This window comes from Homarus americanus, unplaced genomic scaffold (assembly GCF_018991925.1).
Source record: "Homarus americanus isolate GMGI-L3 unplaced genomic scaffold, GMGI_Hamer_2.0 scaffold49667, whole genome shotgun sequence".
NCBI classification, from domain to species: domain Eukaryota; kingdom Metazoa; phylum Arthropoda; class Malacostraca; order Decapoda; family Nephropidae; genus Homarus; species Homarus americanus.
In genome coordinates, this window is record NW_024738608.1 from 2,805,688 (window position 1) to 2,827,273 (window position 21,586).

The 21,586-nt window shown below is 43.0% G+C and overlaps 1 protein-coding gene across 1 annotated transcript; it reads right to left on the reverse strand.

Moving 5' to 3' along the window:
* Positions 1-9,900: 9,900 nt before the first annotated feature.
* Positions 9,901-16,106, reverse strand: LOC121874132 (protein ZBED8-like). Its single transcript, XM_042378086.1, has 2 exons — positions 15,644-16,106; positions 9,901-9,980 (listed from the first exon to the last, which is right to left on the reverse strand). The coding sequence occupies exons 1-2, from the start codon at positions 16,104-16,106 to the stop codon at positions 9,901-9,903; spliced, it is 543 nt and encodes a 180-aa protein (XP_042234020.1).
* Positions 16,107-21,586: the final 5,480 nt, after the last annotated feature.

Sequence of the window (21,586 nt, forward strand, 5' to 3'; positions counted from 1 at the left end):
TTCAACTTCGAAAATGTTTGGATTTGGGGGCCCCTTAGAGTCGGGGGGCCTGAGGCCAGTGCCTCAAGTGCCTCATGGTTAATCCGGCACTGCTAGTATAAAAACGTTGCGGACCCCTGGTTTACTGTACAGGAAGACCGGGACATTTAACCATGAGTGGGCGTCATCGTCACCTGTGTGCCGTATGCACACGTACAAAAACAGATCACCCTGAGCTTGTGTTTAACGTTTTCACGTTGTTATACATCATTGATCATATAGAATTTACTGTGTGGTATTGTGTGTGTGTGTGTGTGTGTGTGTGTGTGTGTGTGTGTGTGTGTGTGTGTATGTATGTATGTACAGTATGTGTGTGTGCATGTGTACACATTAAGAACGTCAAGGTAATAATATTACCTTGACGCCTTTGCCTTGATGTTCTTAATATGTACACATGCACACACATACACAGACACATACAATATCACACAGTAAATTCTACATGATCAATGATGTATAACAACGTGAAAACGTTAAACATAAGCTCACTCTGCTGGTTGCCATGGAAACATGGACACGCTACCCTCACGCGCCCCGGGCTGTTAGCCGCGTTGCCAACAGATGGCGTTGATTGGAGCTCAGTGGCTCACGTTTTTTTTTTTCGGTAAAGGTAGACGCTTTCCCGTCCTTGTTATCATAGTCTTTGCCGACAATAATGGCAGTGCGGTTTCAGCCCAGTCCATCGACGGTGCTATCTACTCATTGTGTCATAGTAAGTGCTGGCTGTGTAGGGTTGTAGACGTTAGTAGTGCGGTGATCCTGAACGTCCCTAACGATCGACATAGTGGAAGTGCCCATTTACTTGTTAGGTAATAGGAGTATAACATAATCTACTATATATTAGGGTGTGTCAATTTTGTCAACATGTTAAAAATCAAATTTGGTAGTCAAAATATTGTGCCTCTTTATGTCTAAACTTGAGATTAGCAAACAAAAATGAATTGAAATAACCCTCACCTACATCATTTATACCTTAAAGTTTCAAATATCAGTATTTCAACAAATTAATGAGACTTGATTAGAATTATTCACTTGATATTAACTAATCTCATGTAAGCATATGGATTATGGAGTATTTTATGGTTCTATAGCTTGTGTACAATATGCATGTCAGAACATGAACATGAACAGGCTCTCCGTGTGGGACAGTTTAATTCTTGTTTTGACTTGTACCAAGCGTGAGGATAAGGCGCCCGGCTCACTCTCCTTCTAGATATCATAGACGGTGGTTTGCTCTCATTGCACTTGCACCTACTCTACCAGACGAATTCTACATTTTAATTATTGTAAGTAGGGCATATTGATTGTCGCAGTTACTTATATCATTGTATAAAACATTATGTTCTAAGAAATTATTATGTTATTTCTGTTACAGCATTTTTGATAAACAAATTGATATTTTTTGAAACAACAATTGAATTATGAAACATTGAAATATTTTTCTATTTGTCAGATAGTGTGAAGATGTCAAAATTGAAGACAAGAAGTCAGTTGTCAACCCACTTGAGCCTGCTAGTTGGTAAAGGGAAGGAGCTTCCTGTATCAGAACTTCCAACAGTGAGAGACATGCTAAGATTAGGGTTACTCCTTCGAGAAAAAAATGCAAAGGACAGAAGGAACTATACAGATAAAGAACTCATAAATGACATGATAGTCCCTCTTCTGCATCAATGGACAAAAGCTAATGCACTATTCAAACCACCTGTGATTAATCAGTGTCGAACTATTGAGCTAAAACTAACGAAATTATGGCACAAAGCAGTTGAAACATCACTTGGTAAAGGAAACTTGGCCAGGAAAAATGAATTTCTGCACACACTTGATACTCTGTTTGACATTTTGACCTGCAAGTGCTCCATACAATTATGTTCTGAATCCAACTGTTCTCACTCAGGTAAGAGAGAAAATAATTCCCACATTGATTGTGGTTGTCCTCGTGAAAAGAAGATCCCTGTTTTAGAGCTTGAATTTATAAAGGCACAGAGGACAAAGGCAGAAGGCCAAGGAAGTATGCAAATGGGTTCAATAGATTATTCAGAAACAAAGAAGCAGATTGCTAATGCCAAGAAGAGAGAACAAATCCGAGAGAGGGAACAAAAGAAGAAAATGAAGAGTGAAGAAGCCATCCAAAGAGAGGAAGAGCTGTGTCAAGATGTTTATCACTTCTTTGATAGTTCTTCTGATGAACAGGAAGCAACATCAGATGATAGTTCCAAAGAGCCATCTGAACCTTTACCAAAGAAAATGAAATACAACACAAGAAATATTTCAAACATTGCTTTAGCTAGTATTCGCCACCATGCTGGACTTCGTGAGGCTGCAGAAATTGCAACTGCCGCTTGGATAGATGCAGGCCTCATCAGCCGAGAGGATGTATCTTTGGTGATAGATCATAATAAAATTAGAAGAGCACAAGAAAAAATAATGAAGGAAATATCTGATCAGCATGAAAAAGATTTAAGCGAGGGAGGGCTCTCCTGTCTTTTGTTTGATGGAAGAATAGATGACACAAAAGTTTTGCTAGAAGTAGAGGGAGTGAACAGAAAGTTTCCAGGTCTCATCAAAGAAGAACACTACTCTGTCTGTTCTGAGCCTGGTGGTCGGTTTTTGTTTCACTTTGCTCCCGAAACTGAAGTAGAAGGGAAGAAACATGCAGAGGTCATTGCTGATCATATTTTATGTTGGGTTCAGGAGAGAGGACTTGGCAGTTCACTGCAGGCTGTTGGTGGAGATTCAACTGCAGTGAACACCGGATGGCAGGGGGGTGTAATGACGCATTTAGAGAAAAAACTAGGAAGAAGACTTGTTTGGATTGTATGTGATTTACATACAGGCGAGCTACCTCTTCGTCATCTCATCCAGGAACTTGATGGTCCTACAAAGAGCAACAACAAGTGGTCAGGTCCCCTTGGCATCATGCTGGATGAAGCAACACAACTAGAAATAAATACAACCTTTCCAAAGGTCGAAGTTGGCCCTCCCCTTCCGGCGTTGTCTGAAGGAGTCATCAAAGATCTCAGCACAGATCAATCCTATGCTTATCGTATTGCCCAAGCAATAAGATCAGGAGAAGTGCCTCAGTCATTGGCTCTCTTGGAGATTGGACCTGTCAGTCACAGCCGTTGGTTAACTACAGCTCTTCGTTTCTGCAGGATTTGGATTTCCAAACACGAATTGAAGGGCAAAGTGCTGAAGAATTTGAGGTTAATTGTTGAATTTATTATTGGAGTTTATCTTCCCCAGTGGTTTAGTGTGAAACTTAATCCTATGTGGGTGGATGGGCCCAATCACCTTTTGTTTCAATTGCAGCTAGTAAGAACACAGAGGAAGGTAGTGAGGGACATCGTGTTACCTGTGGCAAGAAGGTCCGCTTGGTATGCTCGATCAGAAGCAGTTTTGCAAGCAATGCTTTGCAGTCAATGTACCAATCTCCGAACCGAGGCTGTAGAAGTCATTCTAAAGATTAGAGGAACGCTAATAGATGACGACCAGTTGGGAGACTGTTCGTTTCATTCAAGAAAAGTTCCCCCAATAAACGTCAATGCCACCAAATTGTCAGAATTGGTTGACTTGAGTTTGGAAGTCTTAGAGCCACCATTGACAACAAGTCTAACTAGCCAAGAATTGAGAAACCTTAAAGAGACTCCAATGCAGGTGCCGAAGTGGCCTTCCCACACTCAAAGTGTGGAGAGATGTGTGAAAATGGTCACAGAAGCAGCGGGCCATGTTTACAGCCACGAGAGGCGAGAAGGTTACATCAAAGCACAAATAGCAAGCAGACTACTGATGACAAGAAACCAAAGCAAAGAGAGTATGAAGGCATTGGTTACTTTCAAATAGACTACGGATAATAAAATATAATAATTTGAAACTTGAAACAGTAACATGTGTGCAAACGCTGGTTATGTTATAAATTCACAAATATGTACATTTAAAAATCCATTTGATGTAGGTAGGACTTATTATAAAAAAAATTTTATGCCAGAATATTGTTTTGCATGCTTAAAGACTACAATAAATTGCTACCAAATTACTCGATTTTCAATTTAGCCAGTTCACCCCCTAAATTGACACACCCTACGTATATATTGTTGGACTAGTACAATAAGGCTGCAACACGCATTGGTGTTTTATATACTACACTTGTACTGAGCCTGTATTAATATATATTATCATCTTTCCACCCTCGAGTCACGCCACCAACTTCCCTCACTTACTACAACCCTACTTCTAAAATTCTTACTTACCTCTTCATACGAGATTAACCTCATTATATGATGATGGTGGACGGATATAGTGGCGGTGGTTGTTGTGATGGTTGTGGTGTTGGTGATTTTTGCAGTGATGATGATAGACGATTGTGGTGGTGGTGGTTGTCGTGATGGTTGTTGCAGTGATGATGTTGGATGGTGGTGGTGATGGTTGTTGTGATTAAAGACGAATAATACCATACGAGTTAGAGTTTCACCAATACTCCAATTTAGAGCAGAGAGAGAGAGAGAGAGAGAGAGAGAGCGAGCGAGAGAAATCCGATATAAATTCTGCCGATCTTAGTAATTACACACACACCCACATACCTACTACTACTTTGCTGTCACTCGGAATCGAGTGTGATGATCATCCAGCTACGATACAATGATATGAGTTATAAGGGATGTCATCTAGGTGACTAAAAGAGGCCGATACGGGACCCGCAGGGTCGTCCACATTCTTTGTACATGTGGAAGGCTGCATCGAGTGCGGGAGGGCGGAGGCAGCGTCTTTCCGGCGTTGGCGCTTGTCTGCCTCGGTTTGCAGTCGGGCTTACTCGAAAATATTGATACCTCTTGTGGTGCTCCTCCAAGCGTTACGATGTGGAGTAATCGACTCCCAGGTGATGGGGTTGCTTTTCCCACTTTTTCAGGTTTGTCTTAAGACTATCCTTATACCTTTTCAGTTGCCCGCCGGCGTTACGTTTACTATTCGTTAGGTGACTGTAAAGTAGCTGCTTTGGCGGTCTACTGTCGTCCATGCGGGTAACATGGCCAGTCCAACGTAGCTGTTCATGGATAATGGTAGCCTCGATGCTCCTACAGTTGTCAGCCAGAATACTGGCATTTGTTCTCTTGTCTTCCCAGCAAACTCGGAGGATGGAACGTAGACCACGTTGGTGAAAGTTTTCAAGTGCCTTGAGGTGCCTCCTGTATGTGACCCATGTCTCACTGCCATATAGCAGGGTGGAGAGGACCACTGCTCCATATACATGCAGCTTCCTACAGATTGAATATCACGGTTGCGGAGTCTGCCAGAGGTGCGCGAGCGTGTTCTTTTGCTCGTTCGTTCGTTGAAGGGGACAATTGGTATTAAGGCACCATAAAGGTTTAAGTCTTTAATTATCATCAGTATTTTATTTCCTGTGTTTCCTTGAGTTTCTTCTTGTATGGATGTACAGTATTTCTGAACAGTTAAGCCAAGAATGACGTCGCAGGTGTACTGATAATCTGTTTTACCTACTTGTAATCTTGTTATTAGTTACGAATTTGATGACCGAATCTTTCAAGAGAATCTGGTTCTATGGTTATTAATGATAGGTATGGTGGTGGTGGAGGAGGAGGAGGAGGCTTAATATAACAGGTGGGCCCATTACAACTGGTCCTCAACCTGAACGTTTAAGGTCAACTCAGGCCAGGAAAGTCTTGGGACCTATTAAAGACTTGGGAGTACATCTTGCACCAATAAGAGTTAAGACCTATTACTCTCTTGGTGTATAAGAACTAGGTGTCCCGTTTGACCAGTGGCCACGCTTAAACACTCCCCCCTGTCACCCTGCACTCTTCCGGTAATTTAAGAGAGTGGTGTGACCGGCTAGCATCGGCACTCAGGGAAAATGCGTCTGTGCTTTTTTTTCCAATGGCGAGGGTGAGGGGGTGAAAGAGGAGGTGGGGGGTAGGAAAGTGGCTTACTACTGAGAGAGAGAGAGAGAAAGGGGTGCCTGAGTATGAAATTGTGAGAGAGAGAGAGAGAGAGAGAGAGAGAGAGAGAGAGAGAGAGAGAGAGAGAGAGAGAAAGTTTATTTTATGCATAATGACCAATAATATAACACACAGGGCTGGGGGTAGGGAGGCAGGCAGGCATGGGGGGCAGTAAAGGCAGGCAGGCGTGTCTCCTAAGTGTCAGTTAATCGGGCCAGGTATCGATCAGTGGGGACCAAGTGTGGGTGCTGGCGGGACTACACGACCACTCCATTACCACCCCTACCATAACCCCCTCCCCCCCATTTCCCTTGCCCGCCCGCCTGCCCGCCCTCACCCGCGCCCACCGCCACTTACCTCGTTCTCCCGCCACCCACGTCTACAACCATCACCACTTCACCTTAACCGTAAACACACTCAGCCCACTAACTCCGCACTCACCCCTTTATCACACCTCACCACTACCACCACAACCACCTTCCTACTCAAAGGTTAAATCATCGTTCTCAAGGGGCTAAATCATCGTACTAAGGGGCTAAATCATCGTACTAAGGGGCTAAATCATCGTACTCAAGGGGCTAAGTCATCGTACTCAAGGGTTATTTTCATTTGTTTATATAGTAATTTATTCAAGTTTAGATAAAATTTTCTTGATGTCTCCTAACTCCACTCCTTACTGGCATTGACGCTCTTAACCATACATGAGTGCCACTGCAGGCAGGAAGCAGGCGTACGTTCATCAGGTATAAATCTTCCACAAGCGTGTCATTGCTGGGTGGAGGAGAATGCCAGGGGTTGATGACTGCTCGTGCTGCTGCTGATTGTACAGTATTATACTTGTCAGAGATCCAGCCTGGTGCCTAAAACCTCCTCCCCATGTCTTCCTCTCCTCACCCTCCCTCCCTATCCCCAGGTCTTCCCCTCACCCTCCTCCTCCAAGTCTTCCCCTCACCCTCCTCCTCCAGGTCTTCCCCTCACCCTCCTCCCCCAGGTCTTCCCCTCACCCTCCTCCCCCAGGTCTTCCCCTCACCCTCCTCCTTCAGGTCCTCCCCTCATCCTCCTCCTCCTCCAGGTCTTCCCCTCACCTTCCTCCGCCAGGTCTCCCTTTCCCTAACTTCAGCCTCCAAATCTCATGCTTCCTGCCCACCATCTCCGTCCATAGCACACACTCCTTCCTACTCTAGCTTTCGCTCTCCCTCTCCCTCTCCTCCTCCTACCCTCACCAGCTTCTTCTCTTCCACTTCTCTTCTTCCCTACTCCAGCTTCTCTCCCTCTCCTCCCCCTAGCCATGCCAGCTTCTTCTCTCCCTATCCTTCTCCCTCCTCTGCCCCTCTTCTTCCTCCAGGGTGTGTTCCTCTACAGCAGAAGACTCGTCGCCTCATTTTATGTTTCTCATAAGGAGTTTCCCGCAGACTAAGGTGGATTAGCCGCCACGCCTCGATGCTACTTTGTGGGACAGAGTTTGATGAAGAACCGCGGTGGTCCCTCCCACACTTGCTGCTGCACAACACTGATACCAGGCACAGCGGTGATGGTCCCTCCCACACCTGCTGCTGCACAACACTGATACCAGGCACAGCGGTGATGGTCCCTCCCACACCTGCTGCTGCACAACACTGATACCAGGCACAGCGGTGATGGTCCCTCCCACACCTGCTGCTGCACAACACTGATACCAGGCACAGCATTGATGGTCCCTCCCACACCTGCTGCTGCACAACACTGATACCAGGCACAGCGGTGATGGTCCCTCCCACACCTGCTGCTGCACAACAATGATACCAGGCACAGCGGTGATGGTCCCTCCCACACCTGCTGCTGCACAACACTGATACCAGGCACAGCGGTGATGGCACAGCTGGTCAGCGGTGATGGTCCTCACCACACCTGCCGCTGCACAACACTGATACCAGGCACAGATTGATGGTCCCCTCCCACACCTGCTGCTGCACAACACTGATGATGGTCCCTCCCACACCTGCTGCTGCACAACAATGATACCAGGCACAGCGGTGATGGTCCCTCCCACACCTGCTGCTGCACAACACTAATACCAGGCACAGCGGTGATGGTCCCTCCCACACCTGCTGCTGCACAACACTGATACCAGGCACAGCGGTGATGGTCCCTCCCACACCTGCTTCTGCACAACACTGATACCAGGCACAGCGGTGATGGTTTCTCCCACACCTGCTGCTGCACAACACTGTATATATGTGTGTGTGTACAGGGTATGTACGTGCACGTGTATGTGTGTTATGTATGTATGTGTGTGTGTGGCACTTCGCGATTAATATTTAAAGCAAGTTAAAGGGAGTGAATTGAAGTATGTGAGAGACGAATGGTGTTCTATCCACCAAAAATACCCCAAAACTCTTTATTCGATATTTGCCGCAAAAACTGACGGAAACAGACAGGCGACATATACTGTATATACCAGAGGAAGCGGTGGTGGTGGGTGGTAGTGGAGGGTGAGGGCGCGGTGATAGTGCTGGCGGCGGCGGCGGTGGTGGTGGTGGGTGAGAGTATGAGTGGCCTGTATTTGCTCACCTCCCCTCAAGGTATAAAGTATTCAGATTTCCCTTCGTCAGCAGCAGTATCTCGCCCTCAGGAACTCCAGTGGGACTTTTTTGTGGGAGTATGGCTGTGATTTTTTTTCCTCTCGTGGATTAGAGTCTTTGAAGATTATTGACTACATACTTTTTGTTGTTTTTTTTTCTTTACATTTGTTTGGTTTGATTGTCTGAAGGGGTTAGGTTAGGTTAGGTTAGGTTAAAGGTCCATTGGGGTAAGTCTGTTTGGGGGGTGAATTAATACACCTGTGCATGCAATTTTATGAGTATGATGCACTCTACATAGATTCATCCTATGTTTTTAAGTTAGGTATCCGGTAATGCTTTGCCATCTGCAGCATGCAAAAGTTTTTCATATTCCATAGTGTATCAAAAATATTTCTGTCTACCTGGAGATACAGTACACAGTAAAAATATGAAGTTGTTGCCAGTGAACCTATTTTAAAAGTTGGTACAGTACTACCCTATGTATTGATTTTACATTATGCAGTATACATACCGTATATATAATAATAATAATATCTCCGTCAGCCAGAATCCTTGTAAACCGGGATCCCCGTTACCGTAGCCGGAACTGTCCAATACCCGGAATTGAAATTGGCTTGGAATTTTTCCAGAAAAATTGTCTCAATTTTCTAAGAAAATTCTGGAAACTATAATATAAAACTATAAAATAAGAAAACTGAAGTGCATGTGTGTGTATGTGTGGGAAATGAACACATGTGTGAAGGCACTTAGCACTGAGCTGTTACTATGACTGCATCTCGACTCAGCAGTCACCACCCACCCAGCTCCTCCCTCAGATGTGACGTCACAGCATACTGACACACACACACACACGTCTCGGAGTCAGCTGGTGACTGCCCAGGTGATCTGTGTCGCATTACCAAGAGGATGGTTCAAGTGTGTAAGGAGATATTTTTGTACATACAGAAATAATGAAGTAAATACATACTGTAATAGTAATATTGTAAATAAATATATTTTTGTACATACAGAAATAATGAAGTAAATACATACTGTAATAGTAATATTGTAAATAAATATAACACTGTGAGGTGAGCTGATGATGTGAGGTGGTGAGGTGACGAGGCAGGAGGTGAGGTGATGTGACAAGGCACTTACACAGCAAACACATTAACAGCACCACTAAACGATTGTCTTATAACATTTTAATTTCTAGTTTTAAAATTAATTGATACATGATGGCTTGATTTGAGTAAGTTTGCACTTTAGAAAACTGATCAGTGAATAAATTAGGGCAGATGGAAATGCATTTTACACAACAATAATATTTACTGTATTAAGTTCTGATAAATACACTACAATATTATTTACTAGTGCTCAAGACAGATCCTGTGGTAACCACAAACCCTCTTGAGCAGTGACAACAATGGTGCTTGTGAGATGATGAGTGCTGCAACATTATTAACGAGAGTGGATCAGCTGTTACTGCTCTGTAAACAGAAACTGTAAATATATTACGGCACAATCGCCTCCTGCTACTGATCGGCTCATTAGCCGTTTGGGCGATCGGTCACGTCTCTGTTACGCACTGTTGGCAAGTACTGGTTTGGGATTTTGGGGGTTAATTAATATTTTGATAATGATTTAATAACCCTGCATCAAATGAACCTAAATAGTATGGGAATTATGGTGAATTGCATACTGTTGTTATAAAGGGATCGTGGGCTGCTATGCAGGAGGTGGTGAGTTGTCCTCCCTTCCTCCTCCATCGCCTCTTTTAAAATAGTTACTACTGTATAATGATAAGAACATCTGTGGAAAAAATTGAATGAAGTTGAACAATTTCTAGTGGTAATGCTGTTCTCAGAAATTGCTAAAATTTTCTTATAGCCTCGTGGGTAGCTGAATTTCAATCGAGAACCTTGAGTAAAGGGTTACTAATATTTTTTTTTGAATAAGTGAACTTGCAAATACGGAGTATGCAAATATGAGGGGATAAGTGTATCACGATTTTGGCGTTGAAAATTGCTTAAATTTACCCCATTTCCTAGGTTGAATTTAAAGTCTATCTAGAATTTAGTGGTCATAATTTACAAATACCATCTGGGTGAATTTCCACAACCTGTGTTTCCATGATGTGGAGGATGCAGGTACCTGTATACATAAAATATCCGTGCGCTTACGAGGTTTATAAGGAATAATATCCGTGGAGCATGTAAGTCTTAACAGAGAATGATTCACATCTCTTGCTATACTGTCACTTAGGGAGTGACAGTTTGGCAAAAGTTTTCAAAATCTAATTGTTGCTTGGATTATTTGTCTATCGGCCACGCTAATTCCGAATATGTTTGAGTTTTTTACATCATTGCATTAGAAGGTTTGTGGATACTTTTGGTTTGCATGAAAAACGCGAAAAAACTGTAAATAATAAAGGACTGGCAATGTGGCACAACCTGTTAAAATCAAGTTATTGAATTGGATTATCTGACTACTGTGTACACCGGGTTCATAATAATATGCCATTGTTTTACAACTCACGCCACAAATTATGCCGATATTTTGCTGCAATACCACACACGTGATATTTTCGAAATTAGGCCTGTTGATTAACGGCGATTCTGTGGACGAACGATTTTATTCTGCTCACGGAATATTACCAACCTGTATATGTGCCAATGCGCCAATGGCAATATTTACAGAGTTTGTTGAGGCTCCTGACGGGAATGCCCTGAATTTATCTCCACGGAATCTATTCACGCCGTTGGTAATAGCCCGTCCCAGGACTGATCATCACTCCAGCCCAAGTAGCTTGACTTGGACAGTTAAGGACAAAAATCTCAGTCCAGACTTTTGAATAAAATATTGTTCAATAGGTGGTGATATTGAAGTGCTGGAAAGTTGTTTTTCTGTGCTGTTTGCAGTTGTTCAAAGGGCCGCCACCAAGATGGGTCGTCCTAAGATTAGCAACACCAGCTGCGCCTGGGCAACGATAAGGTGTCAGGGGTTCGGATGCCTCTGCCATCTAACGTTGCCTCCTGGAAATCAAGGAAGCTGGAAGTGCCTCAGCTTATGGAAGCAGAAAAACGAGGTTAAGAGAAGAACAAATGCTTTTGATTATATGGATGCCACCAACAAGGTGACTGAGAAGGTACTGGATGTATAGGAGGCCACTGTCCCCACTATCTCTGGAAATCAGGGTGAAATGAGAGTCCACGACCTGTGGAGGATGCGGAGGAAGACGATGATGATGAAGGGAAATGGACAGAAACAGAAAAGGAAGAAACGAAGAACGGGAAGCTGAAGATGAGGTTCGAGGATATAGCTGAGAAGTTGTTTGATATGGCAGACGACACTTCAGCACGAACGAGAGAAAAGCTTCCTGGCAGCCCAGAGGAAACCGAAGGAGGGCTGCATTGATGGCGTTGACAAAATTGTGACTGCCAAGTTGAAAGAAGAGAGGGAGAAGGAAGCGAAGAGGGCAAAGAAAGGGCTGAGGAAGAGAGGAAAACTGAGAAGATGAGGTCAAAGAGTAAGGAGGAGATGGAGAGGATGTCGTGTAAAGTGTCGGCAGTGGATGACAGTGCTCAGGAAGAAGATAGTGATTATAAGGATGTCAGTGACAATGAGTTCAAGGCTATGGTCGACAGGAGAGCAAGATCAGAGAAAAGGAAAAGGGAGAAAGAAGCCGAGGACAGGATCGGAGAAACTGCTGACAGGTTCAAGGTATCCAATGATGCAGTGGCTCACATCGCAAACACCATCAGAGCTGCAGACAACATCATAACTGAAGGGGACAAGTCTAAAGTGACTAACTGGAAGAAAGTGGAGAGAGTCAGGAAGAGGTCACGAGAACAGAAAAAAGAAAAGTTCAGGGGATTCAAGGTCAGAGGTCTCATGGTAGATGAGAGGATCAATGAGAACAAGATAGTGACTGGTGTAGGTGAGAAGAACCACAAGAGATTCGCCATGGAAAAGAGGGAAGACTGTGCAGTGATCGGCTTCCCTGGTGAGGAGTTCCTTGGTCACCTGGTCCCGGTGGGGGGAAAGGGGGTAGACCTGGCCACCAGCCTGCTGGCCTTCCTGGAGGAGCGCGGTATTGACACCACCGACCTCCTGGTTGTCCTTAGCGACGGTTGCAACAAACTGAGTGGCTATAATCACGGTTTCATCGCCGAGTTTGAAAGGCTGTTGGGACGGCCTCTCCTCCACATCCACTGCCTGATCCACAGTCTGGAGAAGCTCTTCGGCCATCTATTCAACCATTACGCTGGCCCAACCACTGGTCCCGCCTCCTGGAGTGGTGAGGAGGCTCGGAAGCTGACCGGCAACGTGTGGGACCTTCCGGTGGTTGAATTCGAGGCCGTCACCAACACCTACCTCAGGTCTCTCCTGGATGCCATCCCCTCCGTCGTCTGGGAGGAGTTCAGCTGGGACACCCGGTATCTGTTGGAGATGGCCAAGACGGTGGAGTCCGGCCACATTGAGGAGAGATGGGCCAGGGCACGGGCCGGAGCCATGACCAACGCCAGATGGCAAAACACGGAGAGCAGGGAGCTGAGGGCCTACATGAGCACCACCTCCCCCAGCGAGTCACAGAGACGGATGACCTCCTTCATCATCCTTATCTACGTGCCCTCCTTCCTGGAGATCAGGCAGAGGAATCTGCTACTGGAGGGCCCACGCCACCTCCTCGCCATCATCAACCGGGTGAGGACGTACTGCACCCTGGAGGAAGTGGAGCTGCTTACTCCATACCTCCAGTTCAACGGCTACTTCGGCCAGCACGAGGTGGTGCTGGTCTCACTGCTGGCCTCCATGGACAAGAGTGAGAGGGAGTTGGCCCTAAACATCATCAAGCAGCTGAGGAAGAAGGAAAAAAGGCACAAGAGAAAGACAGTGAGGAAAGTGAGGAACCCTCAACTGAATCTGGCAGCCACCAAGCTGTCAGAGTTGGTTGATCTGCAGAAGGCCAGCTCCTCCCCTCCCATCCTGTTCCAGCACAGTGACCAGGAAATGGAGCAATTTCTGGAGGAACCGTACAGTGAGCCAGGTCTGCCCTGCACCACCACCGCAGTGGAAAGAGGAGTGAAGCTCACCACGGAGGCGGCAGACGTGGCCAGCTCTGCCTGGCAGCAGGACCAGGTCACCTGGAACAAGCTGGAGGCCAGGAAGAGAAACAAGCGGAGGGCTAAGAAAGAGGACTACCAGTGCTAGACTGTGGGGACACTGGGACTGAGGGGACACTGTGGGGACAGCCAATGTTAGTGTGCCAACTGTGCTAGTGTGTTGCTGATAAATTGAAGCATACATGCCAATAATAAAGAATGTCTACCATTATTCTTGTTTTTTTTTATGTTGAACCGAAAAGTATCCACAAACCTTCTAATGCACTGATGTTAAAGATTCAAACATATTCGGAACCAGCGTGGCCGATAGACAAATAATCCAACCCAAGCCACTTAATTTTGAAAACTTTTGCCAAACTGTCACTCCCTACTGTCACTCATCCCCCATACCCTTGTTGCACACTCACTCTCAGTCATTTCCCCTCTGTAAACAATGCCTAACCTCCCACAGTTTTTTATTGCTTTTCATATGCATTCTTGAAAAATCATGGCTATTGTTTTAGCCATAAATTTAAAGCTTAATGCTATATTAAGTGTTGTCCATAAAAGGAAATGTAGCAGCTATGGACTGAACGTGAAATTAGATGTTATTCGTTGGAAGAAAATTTGTTAGTATGTAATAGACTTCTCTCATGCTCTTCAGATTCTAGATCAGTGGTGTTTAATCTTTTTACTCCCACGCCCCATCTAGGAATTGGTCCTTCCCTCCATGCCCCCCTTGCATCTATGAATAAAATTCCTTCCCAGTTTTAAAGAAAAATGAAAAATATTGTGTTTTTAGTCTTCTTATTGAGTATAAATTAGTGAGATACTTGACACTGCTTCTTAGCTACTAGATCTTGAATGCGTGGTTGAATGCCAGAGAGTGCACAACGTAAATCCCCTTCAACGTTCAGCCTGTTTCTGTACTTGGTCTTGACAGCAACTAGCGTGGAAAGTGCAGCTTCACAAAGATACGTGGATCCGAACATAGTTAGAATCCGAAGAGCCTGATGTGAGATCAGAGGGTAAACAGGAAGGTACTTGACCCAGAACGTCTCAAGATCCAGTTCTTTGAAGTCTTCCTTAGCTGTGAAGTTAAATTCAACTCAAGAAACTACTCTTGCACTTCATCCGAAACATCAGCTACTTCACATTGAAATGGATTCCTGATGAATTTCCAGGCTTCACGCTTCTCATCTATCTCTGGGAAGTATCTGATGAATTCTGTTTTCAAGTCAGTTAGATGAGTGATTATTTGTTTCTTTAACTCGGAATCAAGGTTACCGTGAATGAGAGCAGAATCCAAGTAACTAAAACTGACTGCATTTCCCTGCTGAATTCGACACTTCCAGAGGTCGAGTTTGGCCATGAAGGTTCGAATGGTGTCGTGGTGCATGATGATGTTGATGTTTTTCCCTTGTAGTTTAAGGTTGAGAGCATTCAACGCTTCGAAGATGTTCACCAGGTAAGCTAGAGATAGCTGAAAGCCTTCAGACTGGAACTTGTCATGGAGATCTGCCTTCTGCTTCGAATCAAGAAATATTGCTACTTCTTCTCGTAGTTCATAAAGCCCTCCAAGCATGTTTCCCCCTTGATAGCCATCGTGCGTTCGTGTGAAAAAGCAAGGTTTCATGTTCAGATTCCATATCCTTACACAGCAGTTTGAAGAGACGACTGTTTAAGGCTCCAGCTTTGATAAAGTTGACTACCTTGATAGCCACGTTCAGGACATACCTCATTTCAGCAGGTAAAGTTCTGGATACTAAGGATTCACGATGAAGTATGCAGTGTGTACCTACAACAGACGGATTTTTTTCTTTCACCATTGTAATGAATCCAGACTGCAGACCAAGCATGGCTGGAGCTCCATCAGTGCACACCCCTACCAGCGAGTCCCACGAAAGTTGGTTTTCCTGAAAGAAGTTTGATACATCATGAAAAATAGCTGCTGTTGTACAACTTTCCATGGGGTGACAGAACAGCATATCCTCTTTTACACTGTTGCCTGACACGAAACGAGCATACAACAGTAGCTGAGAACGCTGAGCGATGTCAGTCGTTTCGTCACACTGGATGGCAAAAACAGGAGAATCTCTTACTTGGTCGAGAATTTGATCTTTGATGTCTTGAGACAATTCATCGATTCTTCCCTTGACTATATCGTTTGATAGTGAAATTTGGGAAAGCTTGTTTGCACTATCTTTCCTCAGAACGAGTTCTGCTGCACGGAGTATGCTTGGTTTTATGAGAAACTCTCCGACGTTATGGCTCTTCTTGCTCTTTGCAATCAACATGGCGATCTCATAGGAAGCCTCAACAACCTTTGAAGTTTGTTGCCGAAATGCCCCACTGCCGTCCAACTTAACTTGCTTCAAGGAGTGTCTTTTTGTTTCAAAGAATGCCTTGGGCTTGTCAGCTAGAGCAGGATGTGTTGTCCTCAAGTGGCGTTCCAAGCGTGAGGGCCGCATTCCATCATTGCTCAGAGTCTTATAACATATCACACACACTGGGGGACCTCTGTGTCACCCTCTTGGAGAGAGACGAATCCAAATCTAATATATTCGTCAAGGTACTTTCGCTTCTTTGCACTCATTGCGAATTATTTGATGTGCAGTGGACAACACAAATCTGTGAACAAAACGTAAGGCACGTGTAAGGTAAGATAAACATCACCACGTGCTCATGAACACCACAACATCATGATAATCACAACCACATGATCAATAACAAACATATGATCGTAAAGTTCGTAAACACTACAAGTGACTACAATCATACATGATCATAAACACCACCATATCATTAACAAACATCACATGATCATAAACACCACATGATTATTAACAAGCATCAATGATCACAACATGATCATAAGCACCACTACATGATCATAAACACCACCACATAATTATTAAGTAAATATTAACAAACACCACAACATTATAGTAAACACATCATGATCATAAACACATGATTATTAAGAAACAAATCAATATCATCATAAATACAACTTTACCATAACCACCTGTTACCACCACATGATTTTAAGCACCACCAACTTCTGATAAAATACAAACGGAATTCAAAACTTGCGAATAATACACAGAGCAACACATGCGTGTTCACAATTCACCAATAAACTTATGGCTGCTTACTATTTTTAGGTAAATATAACAACTGGGATAAAACATACCTCAACAGCCTTAACTGAATAAATGTGAGAGAGGAGGAATTATTGCCACGGACGTGTGCAGAAGACTGGGAGGGAACGGGGCTCACCAGTCACCAACGAGCAGTATACAGGTCCAGGACGAGTTAAACCTCCTCCCCCCCCCCATGGGTTTCGAGGGATAGGGAGGGGGGTCAATAAGTGCAGAAAATGGTAAGCCCAAATTCAAAAAAGTAGCCTATAGAAAATTAAAGTTATAAGGCGATACTTTTGCATTTTTTCATGAACTTCTCAATAATAGCCCACGCTCTTGTTAAGAGAATAAAAACTATAATTATAATTAGAGAAATTTCTACTTTTTCCCTAGGCTTGCGCCCTCTGGAAATTACTGACGCCCCCCAGGTTAAGAACTACTGTTCTAGATTATAAATGATAAAAGTTATAAAAATATGTGAACTCATTTTGAGTGTTATTTAGAATCTTATGGTCCCAACCAAACCCTATTCCCATTACGTATTTCTTATGGCAAGAAATTTCCGCTTTAAGTGGCGGTTTTCCAGTCCTTGTTAGCCTTCGATAATGAGGACCCCTGTACCATGTATATTATACTGTAAATATTCATTACCAAACAAGATGTGCATTTTGTTGATCTGGATTAAGGTGAAAAGGAAACCTTCCCCGTGCATGATCTCCATACACGTTAGTAAATAATGCTCTGCTGAGTGTATCATGTAAAATGAGAACTTACATGTGCTTTGACTTAAACTGCATCGAGTACTGTACAGTTATTGTAGTGTTGGTACTGTACTGTATTAGATTACAGTACAAAGAAATTTCAGCAGATGGAAGGAAACTGGTAGTACATAACTAACAAGCATATCTTAAAGAATATATTTCGTGACTAGTTTCTTACTGAGTTACAATAGATGTGTTTGTAATACTAACTTACCTCATTTCCTTAACATCATTTACTCATACATGTGCTGGATGACTGTGCTGTTCTTATTGCAAAGTCATTTCAGTGTATTGTTGGGTCACATTTTTTTATTGCTTAAAAAGGTCAAAACAACTTAGAGTAAAAATAAATTTATAATAATTGAAACATAATTATCAACTATTTTAAAATTGTTTTCAGTTATCATTTGTGAGAAATTAAAATTCTAATACATGTCATCTGATAAATGTATATTTTGGTGGATGCCAACCTGAAGCCACTGAAAATTTTGATGTCTACACACTTGTATAACTTCATTTGCAGAAAAGATGGAATTTGATCGGACAGTTTAAGTAAGTTTTGTTGGGTCTAGAATTTTTTTATTATTATTGTTTTTTAGACTAATAAAATAAGAAGGAATAAGAGCATTTCATGCACATTACCAGACACCTGAACTTGTTTTAAAGTAAGAGGCATCGTTAGCAGGTTATTATTGAGTGGTGGGTGTAGGGCTAGTCATTCTTTTCTGTTCAGGTCAGGATTAACGCTTCTCTCCTGGGAGGATAGCTTAAAGTTACATTATAATATCTTTAGTAAATAATGAATGAGTTTGATAAATTCCTTAAACATCATCATCATCAAGCCATTATATCTGAAGGTTTAAAAATATTTTCAGATGTTTGTGGGAATTGTAATCATGTGATTGCTACTCATGGCCATCGTTTTTGGGTGGAAGATGACTATCAGTATTATGAGATGAGCTGCATGTTGTGTGGTGAGGCTGAGGATACCCGATCTTGCTTTCCTGATGATCCACGCATGGAAGTCTCCCTATTTTAGAAGTATGTCATCAAACTCATCACCACCAGTAGAAGCATTTGAGGCCAAGCTGTGAAAATTTTGGTGTAATGTATTTGAGATCGGATATATACTCTCTTAATTGATATGAGGAAACCAGTAGCAATAGGTGAAATTAAGCCATCTCTGTGTGAGAAAATTCTTGCTGGTGTTTCCCCAGCCAAATAGGGGAGGACCGTCACTTTTGCAGTGTAACATGCTTGATGTGTCAAGTAAACGAGAGAATTGTCTCCTAATTTGTGTCATACATATGATTTAGTTAAGAACTGTAAATGTGTTTGGCATCATTGTTAATCACGCTGGGTGTCTTAAGAGTAAGAGGTCTAATACAGTGACATATGTACAACACAGTACAGGTTGTACCTCTCTAGTCCGGCATTCTGTGGTCCGGAAACTCCCTTGGTCCGGAACGATTTTAGTTTGTCCAATAGGTAGATAGGCAGCTTCTTTTTTTTTTTTTTTTTTAATTTACTTATCTGAATTATTATTATTACAGGAGTATTAAATTCTTGCCCCTCAGGCCCCAATGTGGGTCAGTGATCTATGCCCAGGTGGGCTAATCCCCATAAAAAAAACAACAGCAAAGCCGTGGGAAATTGATGTTTGTTTACATCTGGCAGTTCGGCTGCTCTCTCTCTCTCTCTGCTTGTCTGTACAGAGTACAACATTTAACCCTTCAATATACATGAGCAGTAAATAAGTGTTGCTTTCATATTCTTATGTAGAGTAATGACTATGTTTTAACATGTGCGCATATACATACGTGCAGTCTCACTTTTTTTTACCATTAATGGTTAGCTACTTATATTGTTCCATTTATTAACATTAAATAACATTACAGGTACTTCAAACAACCATATTAGTTTTTTTTACATTAATTTTACGACAGCTACAATCAGGGTCTTGTTTTCTTCAGTTTTATATGTAGAACCAATCAGTCACTGGTTTTGTAAGCTTTAACATAAACAATGCCGGCAGCCGTCTCGTCTTGTGTGTTTTAATATTCCACGTATTATTAATAAATTGCATTGTTAATTTTACACACACAAACATTAATTCAATAAAAACAAATTCAGAAACATTAATTAAAATATATAAGAACAGTAAATAAGTGTTGCTTTCATATTCTTATGTAGAGTAATGACGATATTGTAGTGGACTTCTCCCCTACAACTGAGTAGCGGCGTCACCAGCTGCTACCATCTTCCTTAGCAACCAAGCGAGCGGCGACACCAGATGTTACCGTTACCTAGCAACTGAACTAAAGACCGGCGACTTTCTCGGGTTTTCCCAACATGACTCATAGAAGACTCACGGCTGCTGGGTATATAAGCTCTGTCTCTCCATTGAGATTCATTCTGGCATTCTTCTTGAACACGCAACACCTCCTCCAGCAAGCTCCACGCTGTCCAGCATTCATTCACCCAGGAGGCCAGCAACAGGCAACATCTTCTCTAACGAAGCTCCTGCACATCTACCTCCTTCAACATGCTACTCACCGAACGTCTCTACTGAGCAGCTCCTCACCACACGGCACCTCCAGCACCAGACTGTCTATCATATAACTTATATTATACAAGAAAACCACCTTAGAGTTTCCATCCATCCTGAGTGCTAGACAACATTATACCACGAATTCCTACAATATGTTTTCACGTGTGCGCACTTACATACGCGATCTCTCTTTTCTTTACCATTATCATTAGCTACTTCTATTGTTCCATTTATTAACATTAAATAACATTACTTAAAACAACCATATTAATTTTACTACAGCTTCAACCAAGGTCTTATTTTCTTCAGTTTTATATGTAGAACCAGTCAGAAACTGGTTTTGTAATCAACGAAAATAATGCTGTGTCATTTCCTCGTGTATTTTAATATTCCATGTATTACACTGCCCTGCATAGTTTTTGAGGTTTGCGTATTATTAAGCTTTTCTGGGTGTATTTTGCATGCTGATCTCAAAAATGTTATCCATTTTGCTCAATCAGGTCAGAATTCTATGCTATAGCATTTTAAGCGGAGATTCAGGTAAAATATTGTCATTTTTCCCTCAAAATGGGGTCCTCATATTCGTTCATTAAAAAAATCATCCGAGACATTGGCAAGCCTCACAGAAAAGATTTCGGTCAGTTTTAATGCCCTTACGATGCGTTTAAATACACCCACGTGCTCGCCGGCCATTTAAATGTCCGCCGTGACGCAAAGGAAAAGAGTATATGTCCGTGTTTTTTTTACATATATTTTTTCACAATTAAATTTCTTTTTCATCTGGTAGTACATGGCATGTTTCCTCTGTCTGTGGGATAGTCGAGCAGACAAGCAGCACTACATGCAACGTGACTGGCCTGCAAGAAGTGGACTTACTCCAGGTTCTCACAATATTGTTGCCCATGCTCTGGTGAATCCGCAGAACATTCTTCTTCCGCCACTGCACATCAAGCTCGGTCTGTTCAAAAACTTTGTAAAGGCACTGGACAAAAAAAGCCAGGCTTTCAATTTTCTGAAAGAAAAATTTCCAAAAGTCAGTGAGGCAAAGCTGAATGCAGGAATTTTTGATGGCCCTCAGATCAGAGAGCTTTTCAAAGATCCCAAGTTTGATTGCAGCATGGATGTAAATGAGAAGAAAGCCTGGCATGCCTTTAAGTCTATTGTCTCCAATTTTCTTGGCAACTACAGAAGTCCAGAGTATGAACGAGTTGTTGAGGACCTACTTCTGAGCTACAAAGTTCTTGGTGCACGCATGTCCATCAAGATGCACTTCCTCAGCTCCCACTTGGACTACTTTCCAGAGAACTGTGGTGATGTGAGTGAGGAACAAGGAGAACGCTTCCATCAAGATATCCGTGTAATGGAGGAGCGGTACCAGGGTCGCTGGGATATCAACATGCTCGCCGACTACTGTTGGTGTCTGAAACGGGACGCCCCAGACACCAACCACCAAAGAAATTCTCTGCGACAGCCATTTATGCATGTCTAACTGT